General features: G+C 37.8%; 1 protein-coding gene across 2 annotated transcripts in view; it reads right to left on the reverse strand.

Moving 5' to 3' along the window:
• SPTBN2 (spectrin beta, non-erythrocytic 2) overlaps positions 1–24,885 on the reverse strand; it is a 66,641-nt gene extending 41,756 nt beyond the window's left edge. For both annotated transcript variants that reach the window (XM_053449404.1, XM_053449402.1), the window contains exons 1-2: positions 24,677–24,885; positions 6,266–6,514 (exon numbers count right to left, since the gene is read on the reverse strand). In XM_053449404.1, coding sequence (XP_053305379.1) covers positions 6,266–6,422 — 157 coding nt within the window. In that variant the 5' untranslated portion in view covers positions 6,423–6,514; positions 24,677–24,885. The remainder of the gene's footprint in view (positions 1–6,265; positions 6,515–24,676) is intronic.
• Between the last annotated feature and the right edge of the window lie 819 nt (positions 24,886–25,704).

Raw genomic sequence — 25,704 nt, forward strand, 5'->3', positions numbered from 1 at the left:
TTAAATGAGAGGCCTGAGACAATAGTGACCTAGAGGCAGCAATTTTCAGTGTTAGTGTTATTAACAACGAGTTTTAGTAGCAATCAGTGACATAATCAAAGAGAGGAGGAGAGATATTAGGGGAAGAAAGTATGTCACCAGCAACTGCCCCTTGGGGTACGTGAACTGAAACAGAAGAGGGCAGGATTAGATTCTAGAAAAGTAGACAATAAAGGTGAGATTAGAGAAGTAAAACAAGAACCAGGAAAGAAGAGCATCAAAGAAGACCAAGATTATTATGTGTTTGAAAAAGAAGGGGGTTGTCCACGATGTCAAAAGCTACAAAAAGGTCCAGAAGGTTTAGCAAAGAGTAGTTACTTTTGGACTTACTTTAGTAGGAACTATATCAGTAGAGTGTCAAAAGCAGGTTTCAAATTGAATAAAAAGCAAGAAAATAAGTCAGCCATTCAAAAAGCTTGGAGGCCACATGAAGTAGAGCAGGGTGATAATTTTGAGTAATATAACTTGGTATGTTTCAATTTTTTTTATGTTTTGGAACTTGTTCCACAGCAAGTGTTATCTCTGTGGAAGAATCTAATAAAATGTGGGTTAATGATTTTCAGAAGAATCACTGATATTGCTCGTGTTCACGGAATGTTTGACATACCTCACAACATTTCAAAAGGGACACATATTTAAAGTATTTATATTGTGTGTAGTTCTGCTTATTTTTAGTATTATTTCAAACACTGTTGCTTAAGGGGGGTTTGTTAATAGTGTGGGGGCAGGGCTTTCCTGATTGTGTTTATATGATTTTGTGACCTATTGATGGCTCCTTATGACATGTAGGCATTTAACAGAAAATAGAATACATTTAATTTATACAATTTAATCTAGAAATAATATTTATGATGTCTCATTGTGTCTTTCAGGGCTGTAGAACACTGTAGTACACTATGCCACCACACATCAACTGTAGGAAAGAGGGTGAGAAGGATTTGGGTCCCAAAGGGCACTGTCCATCCTAAATATGAACATTTCTTTGAACTGATCTCTTGTACCCTCAAATGAATACAGTATTTTGAACGCTCAATGTATTGCTTGTCCTGGGTCTCTCTGAAGCCATAAGCTTTGGTAAAGAGTTTGCAAATCCCATTAACCTGACACAACTGGCTTCTTCTTTATCATTACCAGCCCAGTGGAGTACTGGTTATGGGTAGTTGCAATATTTCACATACCACTCATATTTTTCAACAGGCTTTTCAAGCTTTGTTTCCTTTTAATGTGTATTTTAGTGGATGGGTCAATGAAGAACTTGTTGTGGAATTCTACATATTTTGTTGACAGTTAAAACAATGCTGTAATACCCCGCACATATACCTTTTTAGGAAGGCTTGCCCTCTTTCTTCTTTACTTTAACAGTTTACCACAGAGAATCTGTGATATACATACCTGGGAGCTTTTGGACTCTGGCTACCTGCCTACCCTTGCGGGAGGTAGCCAGGACTACCCGCTAACATAAGTGAGTGTTCTCGCTGACAGCTGATGATGGTGGGCGGTCCCGCTGATGTCAGTGAGTGCTCCTTCTGACATCGGTGGGCGGTCCTGCTGATGTCCTGGGACACACCCCCATTTAAGGAGAAATGAGCAGGGAGTTGGCGTGTCAGGACCCCGCTCCCTCGACTCGAGGGATTCGGGTGTTGACCCGGAGAAGCGGCGCTTCTACCGGACTCTCTGGGCGAAACCCAAATTGTTCCCAAGTAAAGTGATACATGATTGATGGAACCTTACGATCCAAGGAGAAATCCGATTGCCTTTTTGAGTCAAGAAGGAATTTTCCCCCCTGATGGCAGAATTCGAAGAAGCTTAATTAGGGTTTTTTTGCCTTCTTTTGGATCAAGAGTTAGGTTAGGTAAAAGGATTTAACTTGATGAACTTAGGTCTTTTTTCAACCTTATGTACTATATAACTATGTACTATAAGAAAGATAACTTAATAAGAAAGAATCAGGACTATGCTAGGGCTGAAAATTGAACCTGAAATTTAAGATGAGCAGCCAATTAATGTAAGACTGATAGATACATGCCTGCATACAGCAGATGGCTGCACACTAAAATATTAGTTTAGCCGTCAGAACGAAGAAAGTAGTTAGTGGTGGTACTATCAGACATTGGACCATGAGGCACATTCCTGGTGAACTCAAAGGACAGTCCGGGCCCAAAAGAATAATCATGCAGACCCTAAGAAACAGGAAGTCAATATATTTTAAATATCATTGCATAGGATTAAAAGGACACTCTGGCCATCACATGTACTTTAATGCATAGGATGGTTGTGTGGTCCCTTTACAATGGGATAATCTGCCTTTTCCCAGCTATTACCCGTGCAGGAGAAGGTTTTGGCTGAACACAGCTCCAAACACATGATATACTTACTGCCAGTTTGCTCCAGCCCTGGCTCAGCAAACGCTGCAAGCGGGAGTCTATTCAGACCCTAGTGAGCATGCACAACGGTCAACGAGTGCTTCCTTTGAATTGGGAGCGTTTCCTATTTCTGATTGAATGCTTTAAGCAGCCAATCATCAGCAAGAAATGTTGGAGCACAGAGGAGGGCAGCTGCAGCAACATGGCTGCAGCCGCTAATTCATGTCAGTGCTTTATTTTTATTATTATTTGTTTTCTTTTTGAAGAATGCATTTTATTATTTTATTATTATTTGTTTTCTTTTTGAAGAATGCATTTTACAGCGTACTTTACTATACAATCTTCTCTAAAGTTAGGGACATTGTAAGTCATGCTACAGTACTTATACTAATACAGTGCTATAATAATGCGCTATGAGACTTTAACTTTGTTAGATTTAAATTTTATAAATAAAAAGCAAAATGTTGACTCGCCATAACATTAATTCTCTCCGCCCTATATGCATGTGGCGGACATTGTCATATATGTTTCAAAGCATAAACTAAGATATGCCCCAGGACAAAGAAACGGCCCCACACACTGCACAGATTGGCCCCAGTTGATATTTAAACAGCTGCAAGCAATCCTGATCACTAGCTGGGTTATGATGTGGTCATTAACCCATTGAGTGCTGGGTGCTTCTAGGCCTCTACAAATCGGTGTTACAATTAATAGAATATAGAATATATAAAAGAAAAGTTTATTGAGGGTTAATGCCTGAAGGTTTTAAAAAAAGGTTTTTGAAAAATGTAATGCTGTAATCTGAAAAGGGAAATATTTTAGGTATTTGGGGCATTAATTAGCTTCATAAGAAGATTTGCAAGGGAATGCGCTGTGCTTGTTACATTACAGCGATGGTGACTTAAGCAACTCAGTATGGTCGATTTTACATGTAATATGTGTTTTTTACATGTATAAGTTATAACACATAGGAAGTTGCTTTTGCATCGTTGCGTATTGACTGAATATAAGTTAACGTAATGGGTAAAGTTGACCTTCATAGATGCAGATCTGCTCATTTTATATAATTTTTTCCTGTATTATCCTAAAACCCTTATTGCAAAACATCCACTGAAACAGAACATGTTGCTATGCATATCAATATGAAATGTCCTTAACCACAGCAAACTTTGCAATTCAAATACCAGCTTCCTACAGTAATTTGCATCTGACTGCTTCGTTAGTCAATACCTTTGATGGTGGGAAGTGTGTACTCTTCAGAAAACTAATGTAAGTTTTGACCTATACATCAGGGAACAGCTGAAAGAGACACTCAAGTGTCCCAGGCAGGCTTCTAAACAAAGAATACATAATAAATGACTTTATAAGGACTTTAATATGCATTATTTCAACCTGCCAAAAAAAAAACTAAAGCAACATTTACTTATCTTCAAGAGATGCTAATGCTCCAGGGCTTCACTGTTATGCATCCTCTTTGGTCCAATATTTTGCACCACACAGTGGCAGTTAAGTCATGGCATGCAATTTTTTCGCTCCAGGTCCAAAAATCCTTTAAAGGGCCATTTTACTTACAGTCCTTCTTAAGAAGGATTCATATTAAAATACTCTGTTAGGCGAGCCAGTGCTGGAACTGACTGGTGCATTAAAGTGCATCTGATGGCTGGAGTGTCCCATACAGCATAATACTCATCAGTGCCATAATATAGCAGCGGGTACAGTACCCTGCAAAACAGGCTAATGTGCCATCAACATGAAAATGTTTTCTTGGAGTGTTTAAATTAAAACAATGATTGAATAATCTTATTGAATTAATAGGGGAGATATATAAAAAATAGCATTTATGAGCCAAACATATCCAAAAAGCAGATATAAGATTACTATTATTGATTCAAATACCTTTTCAGCATTCTATGACCCTGCTAGGACTTTGCTGGTAAAGTGGATTTGTGTCAGTAAAGAGATCTTATGTTAAGGAGTTAAATGCTTATTTAGCTAATGTTTGTTAAAATGTAGGATTGCGAGTTCAATGGGTATCCATGGAAACAATGTAGGATATTGTCAAAGAAAATTTCTATTATTGGAATTCTTTGCTAACACATCTAATTAAACTGTAAAATCAGCAAGCACACGTGCAGTTTAGTCCAACAGGGTGGGCTTAACTATTTATTGTTTACTTCAGTTCATTATTCCATTCATTTTATCTCCTAAACAAATAAGCTGGCCTGGGCCAGTGCACTCTTGCACATATAGTCTTAATCAACAGTATTCCACAACCTTATCTGTGTCCTTTCCTATATACTTGCCAAATTCAAAAAGGAAAATTGTGGCCTCAACCCAGCATATTAGTATCATGTGTTTGCTTTGGTTATGTAGTCTAAATGTAAAGGAATTATAAGATATGTAGTGATTTCTTTTGGAGTCTTTACTTTTTCCACATTGTCTGTCAGGGTACTGATATGTTTATCCCTCATCTGAATGAATGCTTACCTTATTGGATGCCAATCCATGTTCTTCAGGTTTTTTCATCTGGTATTAGGAGAACCGCTGATGCCAAAAAACCCATGGGTCAGCACAGCTAGCAGTTTCCTTAATTGGCCACTTGGAGTGCTCTCGGGATACAGGGGGACAGACTGATATAGAGATGAATACCAGTCATCCATCTATCTATCTATCTATCTATCTATCTATCTATCTATCTATCTATCTATCTATCTATCTATCTATCTAATCTATCTAGTGGCATAGCTACAGGGTTCCCAGTGGTCACAACTGCAACGGGACCCGTGCCTCTAGGGGTTCCAGGGTGACCCCTACAACAACTTGTTTTTGTCTCCTTGCACAGGTTCAAAATAGTTTTGAAAGGGCCCTTCCAACCTGGACATGGATGTCTGTAAAGTGTGTGTGAGCATAGATGTCTATGTATAAGAGTGTGTGAGCATTGATGTCTATGCATAAGTATGTGTGATCATGTATGTCTAAGTGGTGTGAGATGGAGTGTGTGTTAGCATGAGTTGTATGAGAGGGAGTGTGTGTGTTAATGAAAATGAATAAGTGTGTGTGTTAATATGTGTAATTTGTGTTTAGGAAAAGTGTGTTAAAATATGTGTGCCAGAATTGGGGGAGTGCAAAGAAGGCACAGACAAGTTGTTTTGGGGCAATGATGGCACAGACAAGCTGTTTGAAGGCAATGATGGCAAAGACCAGCTATTTGATTCAAAGATGGCATCAAGCTGTTTGGGGGCACTGACAAGCTGAGGGCAAAGATGGTACAGGCAGGCTGCTTGTTATGATGGCATTGATAAGCTGCTTGGGGAAAAGTCAGTCAAGCTGTTTGGGGCAAAGGTGGCACTCTCAGGCTGTTTGGGACAAAAGTGGCACTGTGGGACATGTTGGTTGGTGAAGTTGGGGCCCTCCATCTATCATCTATCTTTTTGATGTTGTTGGCTAGAACATTTGGTGATGATAGTGTGGCCTCTACCACATTTCACACATACTGCTTTATGACATAACCCCCAAATAAATTGCCAGGTAGTCCACTATGATTAGATTAGACTCTAGTTGATTTTTGGTTTGCTGCATGAGGAACCTTGATCCATCAACAGCATTCAGTCTGCTGCTCGCACACCGCAGCCTCGTTTTTACCACAGGGTCACGTGGTGTAACATGACCCTGCTTGCTGCCTCTCTCTCTCTGTGCCGGTACAAAAATGTTTGGAAAAGGCCCTTCCTACCTTGACCAGTCCAGGTCAGAAGGGCCCTTTTCTCAAGATTTTGAAGGCGTACTGAGAGAGACAGGAACAAGTGGTACCCGCGCACATATCCGTTATTACAGCAGCATTGTATTTCAAACTTGGTTTGTCTCACCTGCTAACGCCTTGATCCGAGATCTTTCAAAAAGGCGCGCAGAACTGTTTTCGTTGTCCCAATCATCATCAGTCAAATCCCACCGGTTATTAATATCATTGTACTGCTGCTGAATTTCGAGACTGTCATAATCCGTTGGTGATAAAGGGCTACTCATGGTTGCAGTTATTCAGCTGATGGGAATAGTGTGCAAAATGGAAGCCGTCCACACAAAATGGAGGCCTTTATTGGAGGAAATGTCTCATCAACCTAAAGGAGAAAAAAAAATATATGAATACATAAGAAAGGAACATTGCATGCAGGCACCCATATATAGTGTTTTTGAATAATAGCTATTCATGTTGTCTCCTTTTTGATTAACCTTCATAAACATATATATTTGTTAGGAAGCATTGGGAGATAGTGGACCCCGTGTCCCAATCATGCCATCCTATTTTCTCTTTATCTGTTCTTGTTTCTCCTGTTTACTCATATTCGGTGAAAACCTTTATGGTATAATATGGCACAACTTGAGGTATTGATTACTGGCTTTATTTCCTATTTTGGTTAACAGGCATCCAAGTGTCAAGAGTTAGTATTTACTACACTGTATCCCAGATTGACAGTGTTTATTTAAGCATGGGATGACCAGATTCCTTCTGTCTTTGGCATCCAAAGGGATATGTTTAGGGGAGTAAATATTTCCCAATAGCCGACCTACATGCTGTGTCAAGGTTTGTTCTCCACATCATCCAACTGTAGAGTCAAAATTTGCGGTAAGTAAATTATCAAAATTAGCAAAAGAACAGATCTTGCCAAATAAACTGATATTTTATGATGCCTTTATATCTGATGTTGGTTGAATACATATAAGGTGATGAATCATGTGTCACTGCCAGTGTTTCAGTGGGTAGAATGAGTTACACTTTGTGATACTGGTGTAGCAGAAGAGGAGGATGGGAGATAGGTCCCTTGCGTCTCTGTATGACCTCAGCTGTCACAAGCTGTTCATTTCCACCCTAATTAACATCCTATATTTATCTATCCTAATTAGATTTTCCTGCCATGTGACCCAATTAGCAACTCTTTCATTTTGTCATCTGTAAAACACAGAAAAGACTACAGGATGTGGTGTTGGCTATGATGTTATGAATTTCACCTGATTGTGTAGTCACCATGTCTTCTCTGTCAACCAGAATCTCCCTGCCAGTGTGGAATAGCAAGAGTCAAGAATTCTAACCAAGAGAGCCATATGGTGATGTAGCTGTCAAAATGGTTCCCAAAGGACAGGACTGGTTTGCCCGTCCATATGGTGTATTCAGAGGATAGCTGGTACTATTCCTCCCAGTGGGCAAGTCAAGCCAACTGGCCTTTTAATACAGTGTCCCAAACAATATTAGGTAGACAATATGCTGAATGGGGACTATTGAGCAATTTCTATACAGCCATATACTCAACCTACTGATATGCTGACATTTGGTCACAGATTCTCTCAAATATTACTTGCTTCCAAGGGATGAGTGCAAAGTGTGTTGTTAAATAAATACAATTAAAAACATTTTGGGGTACCGTGCCTACCAAACAATGGTGAGCTTTCTCCCAATTTTTAACTTGAAACATTTTTTTACACTTACTCTTATCAAAGCAGGTCAAATCAGATTTAAACTACACATGTTTACATAGAGTAATACGCAGTTCTACAGTTATATGCATAATCGTATTATCTACACATATCTATCTTATATCGAGGTTTTTTTTTTTACTGACCATTAAAATACTATGAAGATGAGATCAAGCTGTTAGAGATAAATCTTGCAGATACAACTCTCACCTCCCTTTATTATGTAAATAGAAGGTTACAGTATATAATATTATTCAACATATAAATGCACAGCTGATTGTGTAGCAGTTCCAAACTGCTGCAGAAAAAAAATCAGAAGAAGCACTTTGTATTGAGAGCTTCATGAAATGAGTTTCCATAGCTGGGCATCTGCACACAAGCAGAAGATCACTATGTCCAATGCCAAGCGTTGATTGGAGTGGTGTAAAGCCACCGCCACCGCAGTGGAAGCATGTTGTGGAGTGTTAAATCACGCATCACTATCTGGAAGTCTGATGAATGAACCTGGATTTGGTAGATGCCAGGAGAATGATATCTACCAGAATGCATAGTGCTTACTGTAAAGTTTGATGGAGGGATAATGGTCGGGGGCTGTTTTTTCAAGGTTTGGGTTAGGCTCGTTAGTTCCAGTCAATGCTACAACATACAAAACATTATATGATACAACATGATATGCTACCAACTAGTATTTGGATAGCTCTTTCCCGTTTCCTTTCAAGTCATGCATGACGATGCCCTTGTACACAAATCAAGGTCCATAAAGAGTTTGATGGGGAGGAAAGCGAACAACATACACAGAGCCTTGCCCTTAACCATACTGAACACCTTTGAGATGAATCGGAACGCCCATGGTTTTAAAATGGAATGTCCAACAAGCTCATATAGGCGTGATGATCAAGTGTCCACATACTTTTGGTCACAGATCCTTAGCTGTCATTAGAATGTGAACATAGCATATTTTTGTGGCATGTTTTTGAAATATAATTTCACAGGACATGTCTGGGAAGAAAAGTAAACCAGAAGGGTTTCTCGATCGGGGGACGTTTCCTCTGAAAACAGAGACATATGATCACCAAGCTCTAATACTACAATACTTGTGAAAAGCTGCCTTGACAACACAGGCAGCTGCAGAGGATCTTAGCAAAAGCAGCTGCGTGAGAAATTGCACAATTTAGTTGCCTTGAGATTAGACTGAAATATCTGTGGTATGCATGGTCACCATAAAATATTGCATTATACTTTCAGAAAACACCTTATGAGGGAAATGACTTCTCAGTTACCATTCTCTTCCACCATGATTCATTTTGACCATGCTTTAAGAAGATGACAATGAGCAGTCCCTTATGACTGCTGTGGGAGGTTTTGGCAAAAGCTGAATTCTCCTGGGATTTATTTTTGAAACCCAGGCGAGGTACAGTGGTCTTACTGCAATAGCAAGCAAGTACACATATGCACAGGGCCCACGACATTTGTTCACAGTAATCATCTCATACGTTCTTTAGATCCTCCTATTGCTTGTTCTGAAGATCTCCAGATGCAGAGAACAGACTTTCTTTCCCATAGCCAGGAACATTTCTGTCTGAAACTAGCATGGATAATTACACAAACATACTCAAGCATTTTCTTACGCATATTCACAGTCCAAACCTGTCCCTATAAATTGTAGGGATAGGTTCTGGCAATTCTAGTTTGTGAATTAAACATGTTCCTGTAAATTACAAGCATATTTTTATATGTATTATTTATATTAGTTTTACTAGTGAAATGTCACTGCCTGAACTCGTTCTTACTAAATGCTCAATCATATTTTACTAGTTCTAAGTAAAAAAAAAAATACATGAAATGTATTATAATACAGAAAAGGCAGAGCGGTCTCCCTAAGTGTGTGGATATTTAATTGTGTAGAGATTATATTGCATTTGACAATTGCATGGGGGTTCTGCTGCACTATTACAATAGAGTAGAATAGAAAATTAACAATTTAACAATTCATAACCATAAAAGTAACAAAATTAACAATAACATGAACACATGTTAAGACATTACTGGTACACAAGGAGAAGAGGGCCCTGCTCTTATGAGGTTACAGTCCTTTCGGAGTTGAGGAGGAAATGAGAGGGACCACTTGCGTGAAGATGATTTGATATAGCAATAATTAGTGAGATCAAAATGACCTGTCAATCAAAACACTACAATACTGTACACAAATACTGTACCTTGAAAAAAATATAAAAGAAAAATAAACGTGCAAATACAGTGTATCTTTAATTACTGCAACATAGCACAATTTATGTTTATTGAGGGTCTCAATGACTGTATGAGCCAGGTTCCATATATAGAAACCTTTGGGGAATGTGGGTAGGAGGTCTTGCTGATGTTATGGGCGGTCCCTCTGACGTCAGTGGACGTCCCGCTGATGTTGCAGGCGGTTCCGCCAATGTCAGTGGGTGGTCCCACATACAATTGTTGGAGGTGAAGGGGGCGGGGAGTGGGGATTATCGTGATGATGCTCCTGCGACCCAGAGATTACCTGCAGTGACCCGGAGACCAGAAGAAGCAGAGCTTCACCCAGAGTCTCCGGGCAAAATATGGAGAGTTTGAAGATATGCTTATATATCTTCCTATACATTGTAGAGGAGAGATGTAGTAGAACTTTTTTTTTTGCCTAAAGCAAAATGCCTGATACAAAAATGACATTATTTCCTGTAATAAGGAAAGAATTAAAATTATCCCAAAGGGACTATTCATAAATACCTCCAAATGACCCATTTAATTTTTCTCCCATTTATTAATCATTAAGTTTGTCTACTTACTTGGCTTTCTCTGTGAAGAGCTGAAAATCAAATATAGATAATACACTTCAATTATAATTTATTTATAACTTCTTCAACCACTGTAACCAAGAATGTTCAAGATATTTTTTCTTATCTGAATATATATTCACCACTCATCCAGCACCATGGCACCCTGACAGATAGGAATAACATAATTTTGCAATTTGATATGATTTTATTTCCTGTTACTCTTTTAAGTTGGTAAGATGAGATAATTGCCTTCCAGTAAATTAATAAATAAAATTAAATATAGAGGCATCTAGTAAATATCTGATATAATATGCAATGGTATATAATATTCAAGCATATTTTTAAGAGAAAATGTACTTTTGTACTGTTCTATTAAGTACCGCTTGCACACAGCATCTGAATATACAGTAGCATCACCATCACACCTAATTATTTTCTTATTTTCTCTTTAAAAAGTTAGCTAATGTTAAGCAGCCAGTAGAAGCTGAAACGTTTTCATTTGGAATAGTAAAGCTTGCATATACATCAAGGGATCTCTAGTTTACTAGAGGCAATAGACACTTGTTGAAGCAAAAATTACTTAAAAAAAACAATTATAATAATATACTTTTGCCAGCCATTATTTCTTGAGCTAGTCTCAGATGTATTTGCAATTTTGAAGTATTTTTGGGCCTTTCCCTGCAAGTAAAACAGGTAATCATGGTATGGAAACTTTGTTGCTCATCATGCTTAGATCCATTACATATCAATGGAGAGAGGGACCCCAGAAGGACAACTTATACCCCCAACATTTCAGGTGTCTATATCAGGGTACCTATTGGTGGGTCGTAGCAAGAGGCATTGGGGCCAATGCCAGAAATGGGTTGAGCTTAAGGTATGGTTACACATTCACCTTACCTGAAGAGCAAGACACTTTGCTCTGCTTAGCTTTAAAGCACAGCAAAGAGGCCACTGGGGAACTGCAATGGAGGTCTGTGCTGCAATAGCTGCTTTTATTTTACAGCTCCCTGGACCAGCCAGAAGACATGAAAGGATCTCCCCAACTGACCCCTGATCCCCACTGTCTTCAAAATAGACAGTGGAGCGGCTGCCTAGGATAGCATTGCCCAAATGTCTGTGTTGTCCAATAAACACTGGGACTTTTGGGGGTTATGAGAAAACTCTGAGATGCTCTTGAGTATAGACTTAACACAGGGCAAAGTATTAAGCTTTGTTCATTTTTAGTTGGGCTTGTCTGAGACATTTTGCACCCACTATAAATAACCTCCTGATCTGTTAATTATTGTTTTTATTATTTATTGTTTTTTATACCACCATTATATTCCACAGCATTGAACTATAGCATAATATGTGTGAATCCCTAAAATCAACTCCTAGGCACAAAAAAAGATACTCAGAACCAAAATATACAAGGGTGGTGGCATCCTGTCCCAGGGCACATCCAGTCATGTATTTATTAGGGTTACTGCCCTATGGACTGCTTGACCCAGATATACCTTATCTTCATTGAATTGTGCTCAGTGTCAGTACATGATGTCAAGGGAACAAACTTTAAGGGTGCGATACTATGGATACCTAAGCCTGCAAAACACAGATATCTGCAGTACAAATTTGTCATTAGTAGGTTCTCTAAATGGTCCATTGAGCTGTAGCTTGTCATGAAGATGGTAAATTGTGACAGGGACTGTCTCCCTCCTGACCTACCACCCTAAACCAGAATACTCCAATACCATGTTCGCAGATAATTAAGCGCTGTCTTCTTTTCTCTTTATATTCATCCTCACAGTGACTCCCTTTCCATCTCCTGCATCATTTTATTCTACCTCTACCTCACTCCACTAACTACATATCTAGAAATTGTAGAGAACTGCAGCTTATGTTGGCTCTTTGCAAATAAGTGATGGTATCAACTAAATACGTGCACTGTGACCAGTCCCATTTCTAATACTTTTGAGATTAGCATAATCTCCCTCTCCTCCCTTAAACTGAACCCTACAGTAGGTCCACATTCTTTCCTTGCAAAGGATGACATATGCATGTTTAAACATTTTGGCCAACACCTTGACCCCACATCACCTTATAGCTATTGTATTTAACCATCTCATTGAAAACTCTCTCCATCTGCAAAGACAACCACATAGGAATGCGATGCACAGTTTTCACTATGAAAGATATAGGATATATTAACTAGGTTCATTCCACCATTGTGGAGGAGAAAAGAGTATAACCGCAGTAAGAAAGCTCCCAAGGTATGCTCAAGGAACACATAAACTCCACCTTTTTAATTGCATGTTAGTTAGTATACCAGAGCATTGATGGTTATTGGCTAGATGGAGCTCTCAACACAGATACATTAAGAATGTCCCTACACCTGTTTCCTCACGCAGTGCTGCTCCATGAGTTGTGTAAGTTTACATCTGCTGGGTAAGTGTGTTAGCTGCACCCCAAGACTGTTTGGACAATCCTTCTACTCTTGCTGGTCTTCTGCTGAGTATGATGGAAGTTGGAGTTCATCAAGACAGAAGAATGATATCATACTAATCTCAACCATACATTTCAACCTTTCTTTGTCAATGAGCGTAGCAAGTACATCTTTAAGCCCATTAAACTAAGACCCCATGACCAAATAACCCTACAGAATAAGAAGCAAATAAAACTTAAAATGGCAATCATAAAGATATTACGTACAAAATAGCATGACCTGTATATAAAGATTACCAGCAACTTTAGTTGTAAATTATCTGTACTATACATACACGAGACACAAATTTTTTGGTGCTTTTTATTTCTACTTATCTACTTAGTAATCACTTGATCTACAGCTACCTTTCCGTTGCTTACAGCTCAGTAAATAGATAGGATTCATATAAGGCAATGCATGTATATAGGTAAGATCATTTGTTTGCTGTATTGTTCAGCTAGCAGTCTGCAGGTCAGAAGTGAACTGCAATATATTTGTTTTCATGGTCCCCAGTGTGAATGATAGATCCATAACTTCTGTACTATGATGTAATTGACCTAACAGGGTCCCATCAAACACTACAGGTGACTGAAAAGGGGAGCAATTAAACCGCTATCTTTTCTAGTCTTCTAGGCCAAGCCAGATATGGGGCTTGAGTCCAAGCCAGTTCTAGCTCTACTGTATAGAAGACCCGGTCAAGTGAAAGGCTGTATCATGGCATATGGAAAATAATCTCTTACTTATACATAAATCGCTGAAAATATGAAAAAAATATTATAAGTACATATAGTATAAGGTAATGTATTTAACGCATACTTAAATATTTCAAAATGAAACCAAATAAAAGAACATTATAAAGTGATTACTCTACATTATGCTGAATTGCAACTGAGTTTATGAAAGGATTTGCCTATTGTGTTTGTAGGTTCAGAAAGGCAGCTCATATAAATCAGACCCCATTGTTCAATGTGTCTATCTGTTTATTACAGCTCACTGCTCAAAAGGTTATAGAAAGGTGATTGTCACATTAGGCTGAGATAAATAAACTGTGTTATAGAGCAGAGTCTCTAATCAGAGATAACAAACATGTCGTAGAGACAGAGTACCTGTAGACAACTAGGGGGTATAACACATGCACCTCCAGTGGTGCAGGGTGTTGGGGGAAGGTCTGGAGCCTCCTGTTAATGTTTAAGCAAAATCACTTAGATTTTCCCCATAATATTGAGATCCACATAAAGCCAAAACAAGATACATACATGCAAAGGAACTCATCAACATAGCTTACAGTGGGGCTACGGATGTTGTGCAAAGCCACCCAGAGAAGCTACCGAAATTTAGCTTTGCAGTTGTGATTCAACAACGCATACATATTTTTATACACTTATTTAGTGTCCAACTAAGAATTCTGTTTAGGAACTCTTGCACCAAAAAAACGTATGGCTCCTGGGGTTCATACGTTCTTAACAGCCAGAATGCCCAATCTCTAAACCTTGTACGAGGCAACCAAGGCCATTGCTAAGGTTAGAAAGTCTACAGGGTAATCGAGTTTTCAGGGGACAGAACCATAATCAGGCCAAGTATTAGGCCCAGTGATAATTTAAGTGTTTTCTTCAATGATGCCTAAAAAGGGTCATTTCTGTAATGCGGAGAAGCTGTCTTCATTTTATTTTCTCAGGCTGTGCATGATTAGTCCTCCCTGCTGTAAATTGTATGAATCTTTGGTGGCTAGATGCGGACAGTCCCTCTTTTGTCATGCTTTTAACTGTAACTCCAGGAAGAATTACATAGTGTCATTGTCCAGTGGTGTAAAGTGTTTAACAGTATTTAGTTAAAGAGATTTTAGAAACAAACAGTATAAAACTTAACGTAAACTTCCTGAATGGTTATTGTCCAGAATTCTGTGTATACTCAATGGTATATTACTGGGAAAAAAATGTTTCAAACTATTTTGGAAGTGTGCCCAGAAAACTATAATTGTGACATTCCGGTTTCATTTTTGTATTTTCCATTATGGGTGTCTGGTGATCAAGGACAAACTGGCTTATGTTGAGTGATGTTTTGCAGGTTAATTGAACTGGAGCGAATTATTTTTTTATGTTTGCTGACACTATGTTTTGTTTTACTTTTACTTGAAAATTGTGTTCACAGTTTTCACAAATATGTCCCATGTGTATCCCCAACCTCACTGGAGGGACTGGAATCTATTTCTGAATGCATGTGTTATTTTATCAATAGCTGCATTTATAGTTATGAGTTTATAGTCTTTTTTAGACTGTTATTTTACATCTTTATTTTATTTACTTTTCTATATGCATCACTTTTCCGCTTAAACAGAACAGGTATAAACACTATAGGAAACAAATGACTGATAACCCAACCATTATCATTTATGTATTTGTAAAGCAAGGACATATTTCCAGACTGTACAGTAGGCGAACACGATATACAAATGGTTTATGATATTACAAGGTTAGACATGCTGGAGAGGAGATTCCTAAACAAATTTACAATCAAAAGATAAAAGAACAGGGAATACACTGCAGATAACATAATAATGTGGATAGTGAAGGGTTAACACCTTAGCAGACAAGGGTCCTTAATTAAGTTGTGGCTTGAGATTTAGGGTTTGTGGATGTACACACTGCTGGAACTCACAGTACTGTTGCTTATAATGCAATGGAACAGTGGGAATTCTTCAGCACATCCAAAGCACTTGCTGATTTATACATCCTAGATGGATTATTTACATGTATTCCTCTCCTAGATAGTGTAAATAAACCCAGATGCAGACTTTCTGTATAGTCATTGAAATATGGATTGTATGCCCTTACCATTTGTGGACATAAGTGGCCTCGTGCATCCAATGGCCATTTGGAATCTGCTGCCATTGGATGTAGAAAAGTTTATTGTTTAGTTTTTGATGCCCCTTTGCATTGGTTGAAGGTGAAAGCTTGATGGCATTATGTGACAGCTCTGGATGGGCCCCCAACAGTTGGAGTAAATCATCTCTTTTAAGGGCTGTACTTGTGCCAATGGATGGACAATAATTTTCACTGCCCACTTTTTCTAGCACCTCAATATCTCATGTCAATTAAATCCAGATGCTTAGTTTGTTTGCCCGCCCGGGTCTCCGCGCCTTTCTTGGTGACCTTCTGGGTTTGCTTTATTTTTATTGGTTTTAACCCCAGCGATTCTGGTTAATTAGGCCTGCTTTCAGCTTGGCCTGACAAATTGACCTGTTTGCTGACTTCAAGTTTGTCCTTGAGTTTCATTTGCTTTCTTGCAGTCACAGTATCTAGAGGCTGAACCAAAGGGAAACATGTTATAGATAGAAAACCTTCTAGGTTATACCTAGTTGTCTCAGTCCAAGGGCCATCCTCTGACATTGTTTCAACCTATTGGAAGGTGTGCAGATTATGGTGCAGGTTTAATATAACTAGCTTTTATAGCTCATTGTGTTTTTTTGTGTATATTTATTTACATTGATTTCTAAGGATACTTTCCCTTCTGAATCTACATACCTGTAGATTCTTTCTATCCTGAAGAAAACGTGTGCTCACTCAACTAAAGTTGACTGACTACTTTATTCTCATACAGTTCTTTGTGAAACCCACATATGATACCATGCAAACCTATACCGTTGGTGAGTTCCATAACTGAGTTATAAGAAACAAGCTTTCATTGATGTTATCAATGTATCTTTCATTGCTGAAGTTAAGCATGACTTAAAATGCTCTTATCTTGAATCTGCTGTGAGGCTAACCTTAAAAGCCTTCAACATACTATTGTGCATAGGTCACTGTTCTTGACCACTCAAAAAGCTCATCCAAATATTTGCTTTGTTTTATACAGCCTAGTAGATATTTTGTTAACAGCTCCCCCATGTTTATGTTATAAATCTACCTACTGCTGCAATTAACTCTCTTGTGAACATTGTTTCTTTTTAAACAACCCTGTGAACATATATCCTTGCTTTGAATTTATGGGAACATCGTGCAAAATTTTCCACCACCAAATAAGGCTTGCTGGTTACAGGGTCTTGCGGAAAGTCTTGTCACCTTACTCCATCTGGATTTTATCTCCCTCAGGGCTAAAACCCTCGGTAGTGCAGTGAAACATCAGAACGGACAGCAATAAAACAGTCAAGGAAACCAAAAAATGTTTTTGAGAAACATTAATCAACACGCAAATGGGGGTATGCACAAATTTCTCTTATTAGCTGCCTATTTTGTTTTTGTCAAGAAAGTCAGTGTAGTGGGATGTCATCTTATGTGGAACGTGTAAGGCGGGATTTTAGCTACTTAGTTTAAGGAGCAATCATGTTCTTTTCAAAAATTAAAACTTTGGTTAACTGTCAGTCTACAGGTAAGCATTGTTGCCATGACAAGTATTATTTTCTGATGTTACATGTTCCAGGAACGGACCTGGTCAGTCAAATATGTCTATATGGCCACCCACTAGTGCCATCAATATGGAAGCCTTTTAGCTTAGTATGACGACATTATCAAAGAAGGGGAAATGGTTTAAAAAAGCTATATTAAAATAATAAAAGTTGGTACAGTAACTTAATGCAGATCTCTATGTTATTAAAGGCATTAAATATCTAATGGCTTGAAAATATATATATTTTTGATTAGAATAAAAGAATGTGTTGTGCAAAGAGTAATGCTTGATATTTTCATTCTAGATGGTTTACACTCATATCTAATTTGGATTTGATTTAAAAGAAGCAGGACATTTTTTTTCACAATTTAAGAATTTAGAAAATTAGAGAAAATAGTGCAATAATAGGTGCAAATTGAGTAGAATTCTGATATATGGCATATAATCATTAAGAGAAAATAAAAGAATTACTTCAAATCTACCTGATCAAAGATCTAACTCGATTTATCCAGAAAAGCATTCATGAATGTGCCACATTAAGGTAAATTAAAGTCTTATTTATGATTATTTTTTTTACAGTTTTACTAGTTCATAGCTTCAGATCGTCACTGATCTGCCACTGAGTCACTCAATGAAAATCCAAGTATCTCTATGAACCTGTCACATTAATTAATCCAATTAGGTAAAGCCTAAGATAGACAGAGGTTGGCAGGTCACATATAGCTGAAGGGCCTTCATCAGCCTGAGTTACTGTGAGTTACTACAAAGTGACAGAGAAGAAGGAGTGCGTCTGTCTAACTGCCAGCTGACATACATTAAAGGAAGCTATTCGACTGTTCTTCCATTGTTATGAGATAGAGTAAAGCAGCTCAGGCTTAGCCTTCCAGGGTTAAATAATGCTATAAATATAAACTAGTTATTAGTCTGTCCCTCCTGCTCTGAGGTGAGAGTGATACAAACAGATGGGTGCCCTGATTCCACTTGCCGTAGTTTGACAAATGTGAATATATAGGTCTGCCATTATTCAGGATTAAACAGAGCACAGAGTTATAGGTCAAAACTATGATTCTTTTATTGCAGAGTATTACAGAGAGAACCAAAAGGAAGTATTAACCAGTCTTATTACCAAGGTGACATTGAAACATGTAAAAGAGAGTATTCCATAGTATAAAAGTAATATAGGAGTGTGGAGAGAACACTCAAGAGTCTTATATGTTTGTGTGCCAAACACAGAAGAGATTTTTTTTTATTCTATACAACTCACTAAGTGAAGATATAAATAAAGAAAATATATGATAGTTTTTCAGGATTGTTGGCAACTATGAATACACAATGCCAAAACTGGTCGCTGTCTGTATCCGAAAGGGGCAGAGGTGAGGCAATCTCTGGGTGTCACAAAGCCGCCGATATAATACGAGTGGATCCAGTGACTTATTCTGGCTTAGGCTTACTGGGCCAAGAGTGGTAGGTCCAGGGAGCCCTTGGCCACATAACATGGAGCCTCAGACTCCCTGTAATGCCACTACTCAGTGGAAAATAGCCAAGAATCATTCACAGAGGGCGAGGCAAAGGGAAGATACAGATATGTTAGTCTAAGAGCAGGGTATCATGAATGGGAAGGGCAGAAATATAGACTCTGACAATACATACATGATTGTCTGACCCAGTGTACCCCTCACTGAAATACTGCTTTTACACATTGCAGGTTGAGTATCCCTTATCTGAAATACTTTTCAGATAACAGATCTTTCTTCTCACCTGTGTACTCCTAAACCTCATAGAGCGATTGTACATTCTAGGGTATGACTGTACAGAGTAACACTGAAGCAATGGAAAACTCAGTCCTTAAAGATTCAATAAGCTGTGAAGCATGTTTGAGCATTTAAAATGGATACATTATGCCTGTACATTTTGAGACCATCAAATCATCGTCTAACCTCCTCTAGACCGGACTAAACTATATGTAGACAACGTACAAGAACCAATGAAACACAGTTCACATACATAGTCAAGCAAAAATAAATCTTACCAAGGATAGTTCACCATTTTTGAATGCTAACAAATGTTATGTACCATAAGATATAAATCATACCGCTACTCCTGCTCTACTAATACATTATTAGGCTTGCTCAAACCTCACTTACAAGTCCCACGACTGTCAATTGAACCAAACACGCTGTTTGTTTATGGATGCAGTGTTTGTGATATGTTCGAAGATGTATTATGTGTTATATACCGTGGAACGGCACTCTCCAACGTCGTTTGGTGTTTTGCCTTTGCTCTAATTGGTGGTTCGGCCATTCTTATGACCCAAACTGTGATGCGAGTAAGTAATATGGCCGCTTATTGCGTAATGGATTAGTATGTCCATATCGTGCATAGAATGGCTGTTCTGTATTTTCTGACTATGACTTGTTTTCATCAGGTAAGAGAATTGAGCCCTAATGTATCTGTGTAGGCAAGGCTGTTCTAGTTGCAATTAAATGAGTCAGTAAATGAAAAGGTGTGGAGCTGGGTTGCAAGGAATGTTGTCTATTACTAAACATGACCTCAGGACCAAGTTTGCATAAAGTAAAAAAGCACAAGATGCAAGTTAAATCATGTGTGCATAGTTATTCCCATTATATTTATCTTCATTGGCAACCATTTAGTATGGCAACCATTTAGATTTAATTCAGAATACTTATTCAAAAATAGAAGAAGAAGAAGAAGAAAAAGAAGAAGAAGAAGAAGAAGAAGAAGAAACCAATTTGGTGCTTATGGGTCCAAAGATCAATTGCTGTTTTGAAGCACAGACTAATTGTAACAAGATGCATTTTGAGTGTCCTATGCAGCTAGTCTCTGGTCATCTACCGTTTTGTCCCTTACCACCCAACAAATAAAGTACTAATTACAAAGTTAAAAACCAAATAGCCAGACCAATATCACTATATTGAAATTCAGAATGTTTTATATCGCTGTTATTTTTTTAGTATTCTTTACAGATGAATGGGGTATACCTGCCTCCTAACATCTCATGGCAGGGCCCCATACTAGCCTAGGCTCCTAGGCAGCCTCTTACACTCCTACTCTCACACACTACCCATGTCATAGGATTGTTCTTCTTATTTAAGCCTAATCATTGCGAGGCGTGAGACACCTAATGTGCATACCATGGGGAAAAGGTATCTCAACTTTTTTTATAGGCTCCAAATGATTATTATTATCTTGCACTTATTATTTAGTTGCTGATTGTTGTTGATTGGTTCAGACAGCCTTAATAGTGGAATGAGGAAAATGGAAATAACAAAACAGGAAGTTAATTGTATAATGCTGGCCCTGCGCTCAACAATGAAGAGTATTTTCTTTAAATAGTTAAAAAATAAATAAAAATGTAAAAAAATAATAAATATAAAAATGTAAAATAGGTCTTTTTTGCCTACTGCAATCTCTTTTTTTTTTACCTGCTAGGGTAATTTTCCTTTAAACCTAATGAATAAAGGTACCAAAGGGTAGATAACTGCAGCACGAGTGTTCCTTTGTTCAAGCTACTGTATTGTTTTGATATAGTAGCTTGCACTACTATATGCAAGAACCACATAGGGTGAAAAACCCCTATAATAATTGAAAATATCCTGAGGTGTCTAGTTTTCAAACATATATGGTTTGATGGCAAATTGAAGTGGATGGCTTTAAAGATGTCCCAAATAGGACATTGACACAGGATGGTTGGATTTGAAAAAAAAGTTTTTAAATTGTGATGTGCTACTTGTACCTTTAAATTGAAAAACATAAAAACACAGCCGAAGTGTCATTGTCGAAGGGTACACAAATGAAAAAGCAGTCCAACTTAATGGGGTAACACTAGACTTTGCCAAAACAATAGTACCAAATGACAAAAAGCTACATTTAAGTAGTGAATTTTGCTATGCTATCAATTCCACAGTTTTGTTAACCCAAGACATGGAAACAGCTTGGTTTTATGTCAGTTTTACAACACATAATTAAATTGATAGCATTGGTAGGTTGCAGGGAAGAAACTATTATTATTAATATTACTACAACTTGTAACTACAGAATACAATTTATGATTTATTTTTATAATATAGAATTTATAATGACTTCCTGTTCAGGAACAATAATTTTTCATATTCTTAAATTCTTTAATTCACATGCTGTATCTCTTATGAATTTTAGAATATTCCACATATGAGAAAACATCATGAGAAAAAGGAGTGACAACTCCCTTTTTAGGTATAATATTAAATCAATTATAAAGTAATTCTATTTCTTTCCTTTTAGATATATTGAATTAAACATTTTTAAAATTCCTTTCTAATAAAATAATTTTCCAATACTTTTGATTAGGATTAAGGGAAATTACTGTAATCACCAAGAATGGTGGAAGAATAAAAAGCCAAACTATTTGAGTCAGAGAGATAATTCTGTTAGCATTAAGAGTTACAAACCTTAGAAGGGTTTATAATTTGAAAGCCATCTGAACAGAATTAACTAAACGAGATTATATGCAAAAACTGAAACTCTTTTGATGCTTGTGGGGCCCGAGATTAATGCATGTGTTCAGCCACAGACTAATTGGATAAATCTTTTAAACACATTGGTTATCCTACATATTTCAGTTTAAGAACGAAACCAGGATATTCCATACTCTCTACATATATACATCAGTGCATTTGCATATTTTGTTTATATCCATCATAGCCACAAAACTATATGTTTTTCTTTGTGCTTTCATCAAATCTTGATCTAGTCCCAACTAACCTGATGATAATTCTTATCTAAATATCAAGAATCCCCTTTGTACAGCTGAGCAAGCTGACTGCTGTGCCTGAGCCACTGACAACGTCTGTTCTTTAGGATTTTAGTTCTTTGTGAGTGAAGAACTGTTGAGGCCTTGACCCCAAACTTTAGCAAGCTTGCCAGCTTTGCAGCATGCTTCCCAAAAAGTGAGCTTCAGGGTCAAGTGAAATCAAGTTTTGGTTGTCTTAATAGTGCTTTCTAATGAGTGGGTGCAAATTTCTCTCAAGATATACTAGGAATTTGAACAACTGATTCAGTGATCAACTGAGCTTAATGATTGACATGTTTTTAACATTCTGTAGGCCACTTTAGGAAGTGGTTGTACTTCTCCATCATAGATGACATTTTATAAAAAGCTTAACTAGCTAATATTCATGAATACAATTTAAAACAAACACAATAATTACATATAAAGTAAGACAACAAATATTGATATAACTATGGGCTACTCAAAGATTAACAATCATTTCAATGAACAAAACAAAAAGTTCATGTTACATTAAATGCCAAATACTAAGTGAATACATTCCATACATTTACTCCACATCGGCCTAAAGTAAAATTTTCTGCTGTGGTAACCCTACTAGAAGTTCTTAGGTATCCATGCTGGGTAATGAAGAGGGCCAGTCCTATCATACAAGGGTATATATAAGTCCAGGCGGGTACCAGCATGGAGCACGGCCGGTTGGAGGATCTATGATCCAGGCAGTTAAAAGAGGCCTGTGGCATCACAGACCTTCAGCCTAGTGCTCTCTCACACAATGTGCAGGCTAGTGATGCTGAGTGCTGGGATGTCACGTTATATGCTGGTGCTAAGCATCACCAGCCTGCACGTTGAATGATGGAGGCAGGTGTGGAGGTCTGTGCTGGCACATACATACATTCACTCCCTTGTCTTTTTCCTTGAAATGCTGCAGGGCGAGTTAACTGGGAGATCACAGATTTCCCCAATTGGCCATGCTCCATGCAAGCACCTGGCATAAACATCACTTGCCACTTGGCGACTAGGGCAACAGAAGCCCTGGGGCCAGCCCAGCCAGTAAACACCAAACCAGTATAGCAGAACGAGCATTATCACACTGATAGACAATATAGCAAGATTGTTTTTTTTAAACAAACAATATTTAACATGTTGGGAAAGTGCCAGCTATAAATGAATAAAAAGTGCCCTCCGTTCTGTCGAACAGCTATTTGCGGTCACTGTACTGTAAGACAATCTGAACAATAATTGAAACAGATGGCCAGCAGGACAGACGTCCTAACCAAGGCATACCAGGTGCTAACTAAGGGTGGTGGACCACATTAAAATAATAATGTAATAAAGCAAACTGAAGTTTTTTCAGGCAGGCTCATGGCAATGCCGGATCTTGGACCACAAGAAGGGCAACACTGGCCCATGGCATAACAAAGCCATTTAAAATAACGTGGCCTACAATATGACGATTACTTAGAATGCAAATTGTGGTATGCAGGCCCCTATACCTTTGTAGTTCCTTAGGAAATACACATATACAGATGCTATAGGTACCTTAAGTATACATGTAAACTCTTTTGAAAGAACACAACGGAGCTCACCAGCAATACCAACATACTGGTTTAGGTCTTGGGGCTGTTATTATTGTACGTACAATAAGAAAAAAACTATAATGATCCCTTAATGCAGTGAACTTGTGATAATTCAGAAGATATTGCCATGTGAGACATTATAAAGCAAAAACATTTCTAAAACAGTAGCCTAAAAAGGCTTGTACAAAATGAGGATGGATACAAAAGTAATGAATGAAAAGTTAGTAATACAACCAACAGACAACCAAAAATATGTTGTATTTTCATTTATTTCTCTTTTTTATATAATACCATTTTTAAATTATGCATAGAAAAATGATGCAATGTTACTAATCACTTTAAGCGCAATTACACTTATATATAAAACTTGGCAAACACTATAACAAATGTATCATATGCAAGTCATAAAGCAACATAACAACAGAATAGTACATCGATCTAAAAACTGATCGCTGAAATTAAATTAATTGTTGCTATAAAAAAAAAAACATTCCGGTATAGCAAATGTATTGGTCCCTCCAGCCCCCTATTGTTTTTTCATTGATAATACATGACTGAACACACACGCAATCCAAACGCAGTATTGTATTATTGTATTATAATATTAGGCATAAAAATAAATTAAATCACATAGACAAATACCCAGGTTTGACAATTACAGCCGAGGCAAGAAAACCTATGAAGAGAATAAGCTATATTTAGTTATATTTAATCAACAGGACAAAAAAATTTACCATATTCAACAAGGCCACTGGCTTTCTATCAAAGGATGGTTGAAAGAATAAGACGAAACATACCTTGTTAATGTTCAGACAGTGGGATCTTGGTTATGAAGCACAAGGCAGGCATAGAGAGTGATGCATCCTATATCTTAGGTCTCTGAGCTTTAGGATTTAGATTTTTCCTTTAAATAACAAAGAATGGGATTCTAAATGGTACAAGCAGAGCTGTTTATGAACCGGTACAGAAGCAAGGGAGAGGGAGGGATTGAATGAATCAGATGTCATAGCTTCTGTAGAGAAAGGATAGAGGGGGAGGGCTGCTGTGTGGATGGAGGGGGAGAGGGAAATGGAGGGAGGGAGAGAGGGAGAGAGTGGGAGGTGGAAAGAGATGCAAGAGAAAACAGGGATAAAGGAAGAAAGAGGAAAAGCGAGGGAGAGGATGTGAAACAAGCATGTGTGATACTAATGATGCAGGAGTGATACAAAGAATAAGTAAATATGAGAAAATTTGGATAGTGCTAGGGATAGCAGTGTAATTAATGATGGTGCATGGAAACAAAGCATATGAGGAAACCACGAAGGAGAAAACCAAAGATGAATAAGCAATATTTGGTTATCAATATTATTAAAATGTGATTTTTAAAGCTGCTCTGTTTTGCAATTCTGTGTAACGGGTAGAGAAAAATGGTTTACAGCACACCTTGAAGAGGGAAGAGGCCCCACATCACTAGAACAATAAATGTAGTATATGAAGCAAAATAAATGTAATGTTGCTGAGGACAGCAACCTGAAAGAAAAAGTAAGATTGTCAAACTGCACAGAAACAAATTCCAATAAATAAAAGGATCTCCATATCGCATTGTAAAGTCTTAACAAGTCTTTATGATACCGTCAGTTTTAATGTTATTGTTAGTTTTTACTGACTTTTGTCAGGCCTGGAATGATCATCTGGCAAGGCGGGCAAATGTCTGGTGGGTTACTGGCTCAATACTCATGGGATCTGGCTCTGGATTAACAGATGAGTTTCTACGGTGTGTGTGTGGCCAGTGGATGCAGCGAGTGAGCATAAAAATGAGAATCTCCTTAACCCCTTAATGACAAAG

Source organism: Spea bombifrons, chromosome 10 (assembly GCF_027358695.1).
Source record: "Spea bombifrons isolate aSpeBom1 chromosome 10, aSpeBom1.2.pri, whole genome shotgun sequence".
Lineage (NCBI taxonomy): Eukaryota > Metazoa > Chordata > Amphibia > Anura > Pelobatidae > Spea > Spea bombifrons.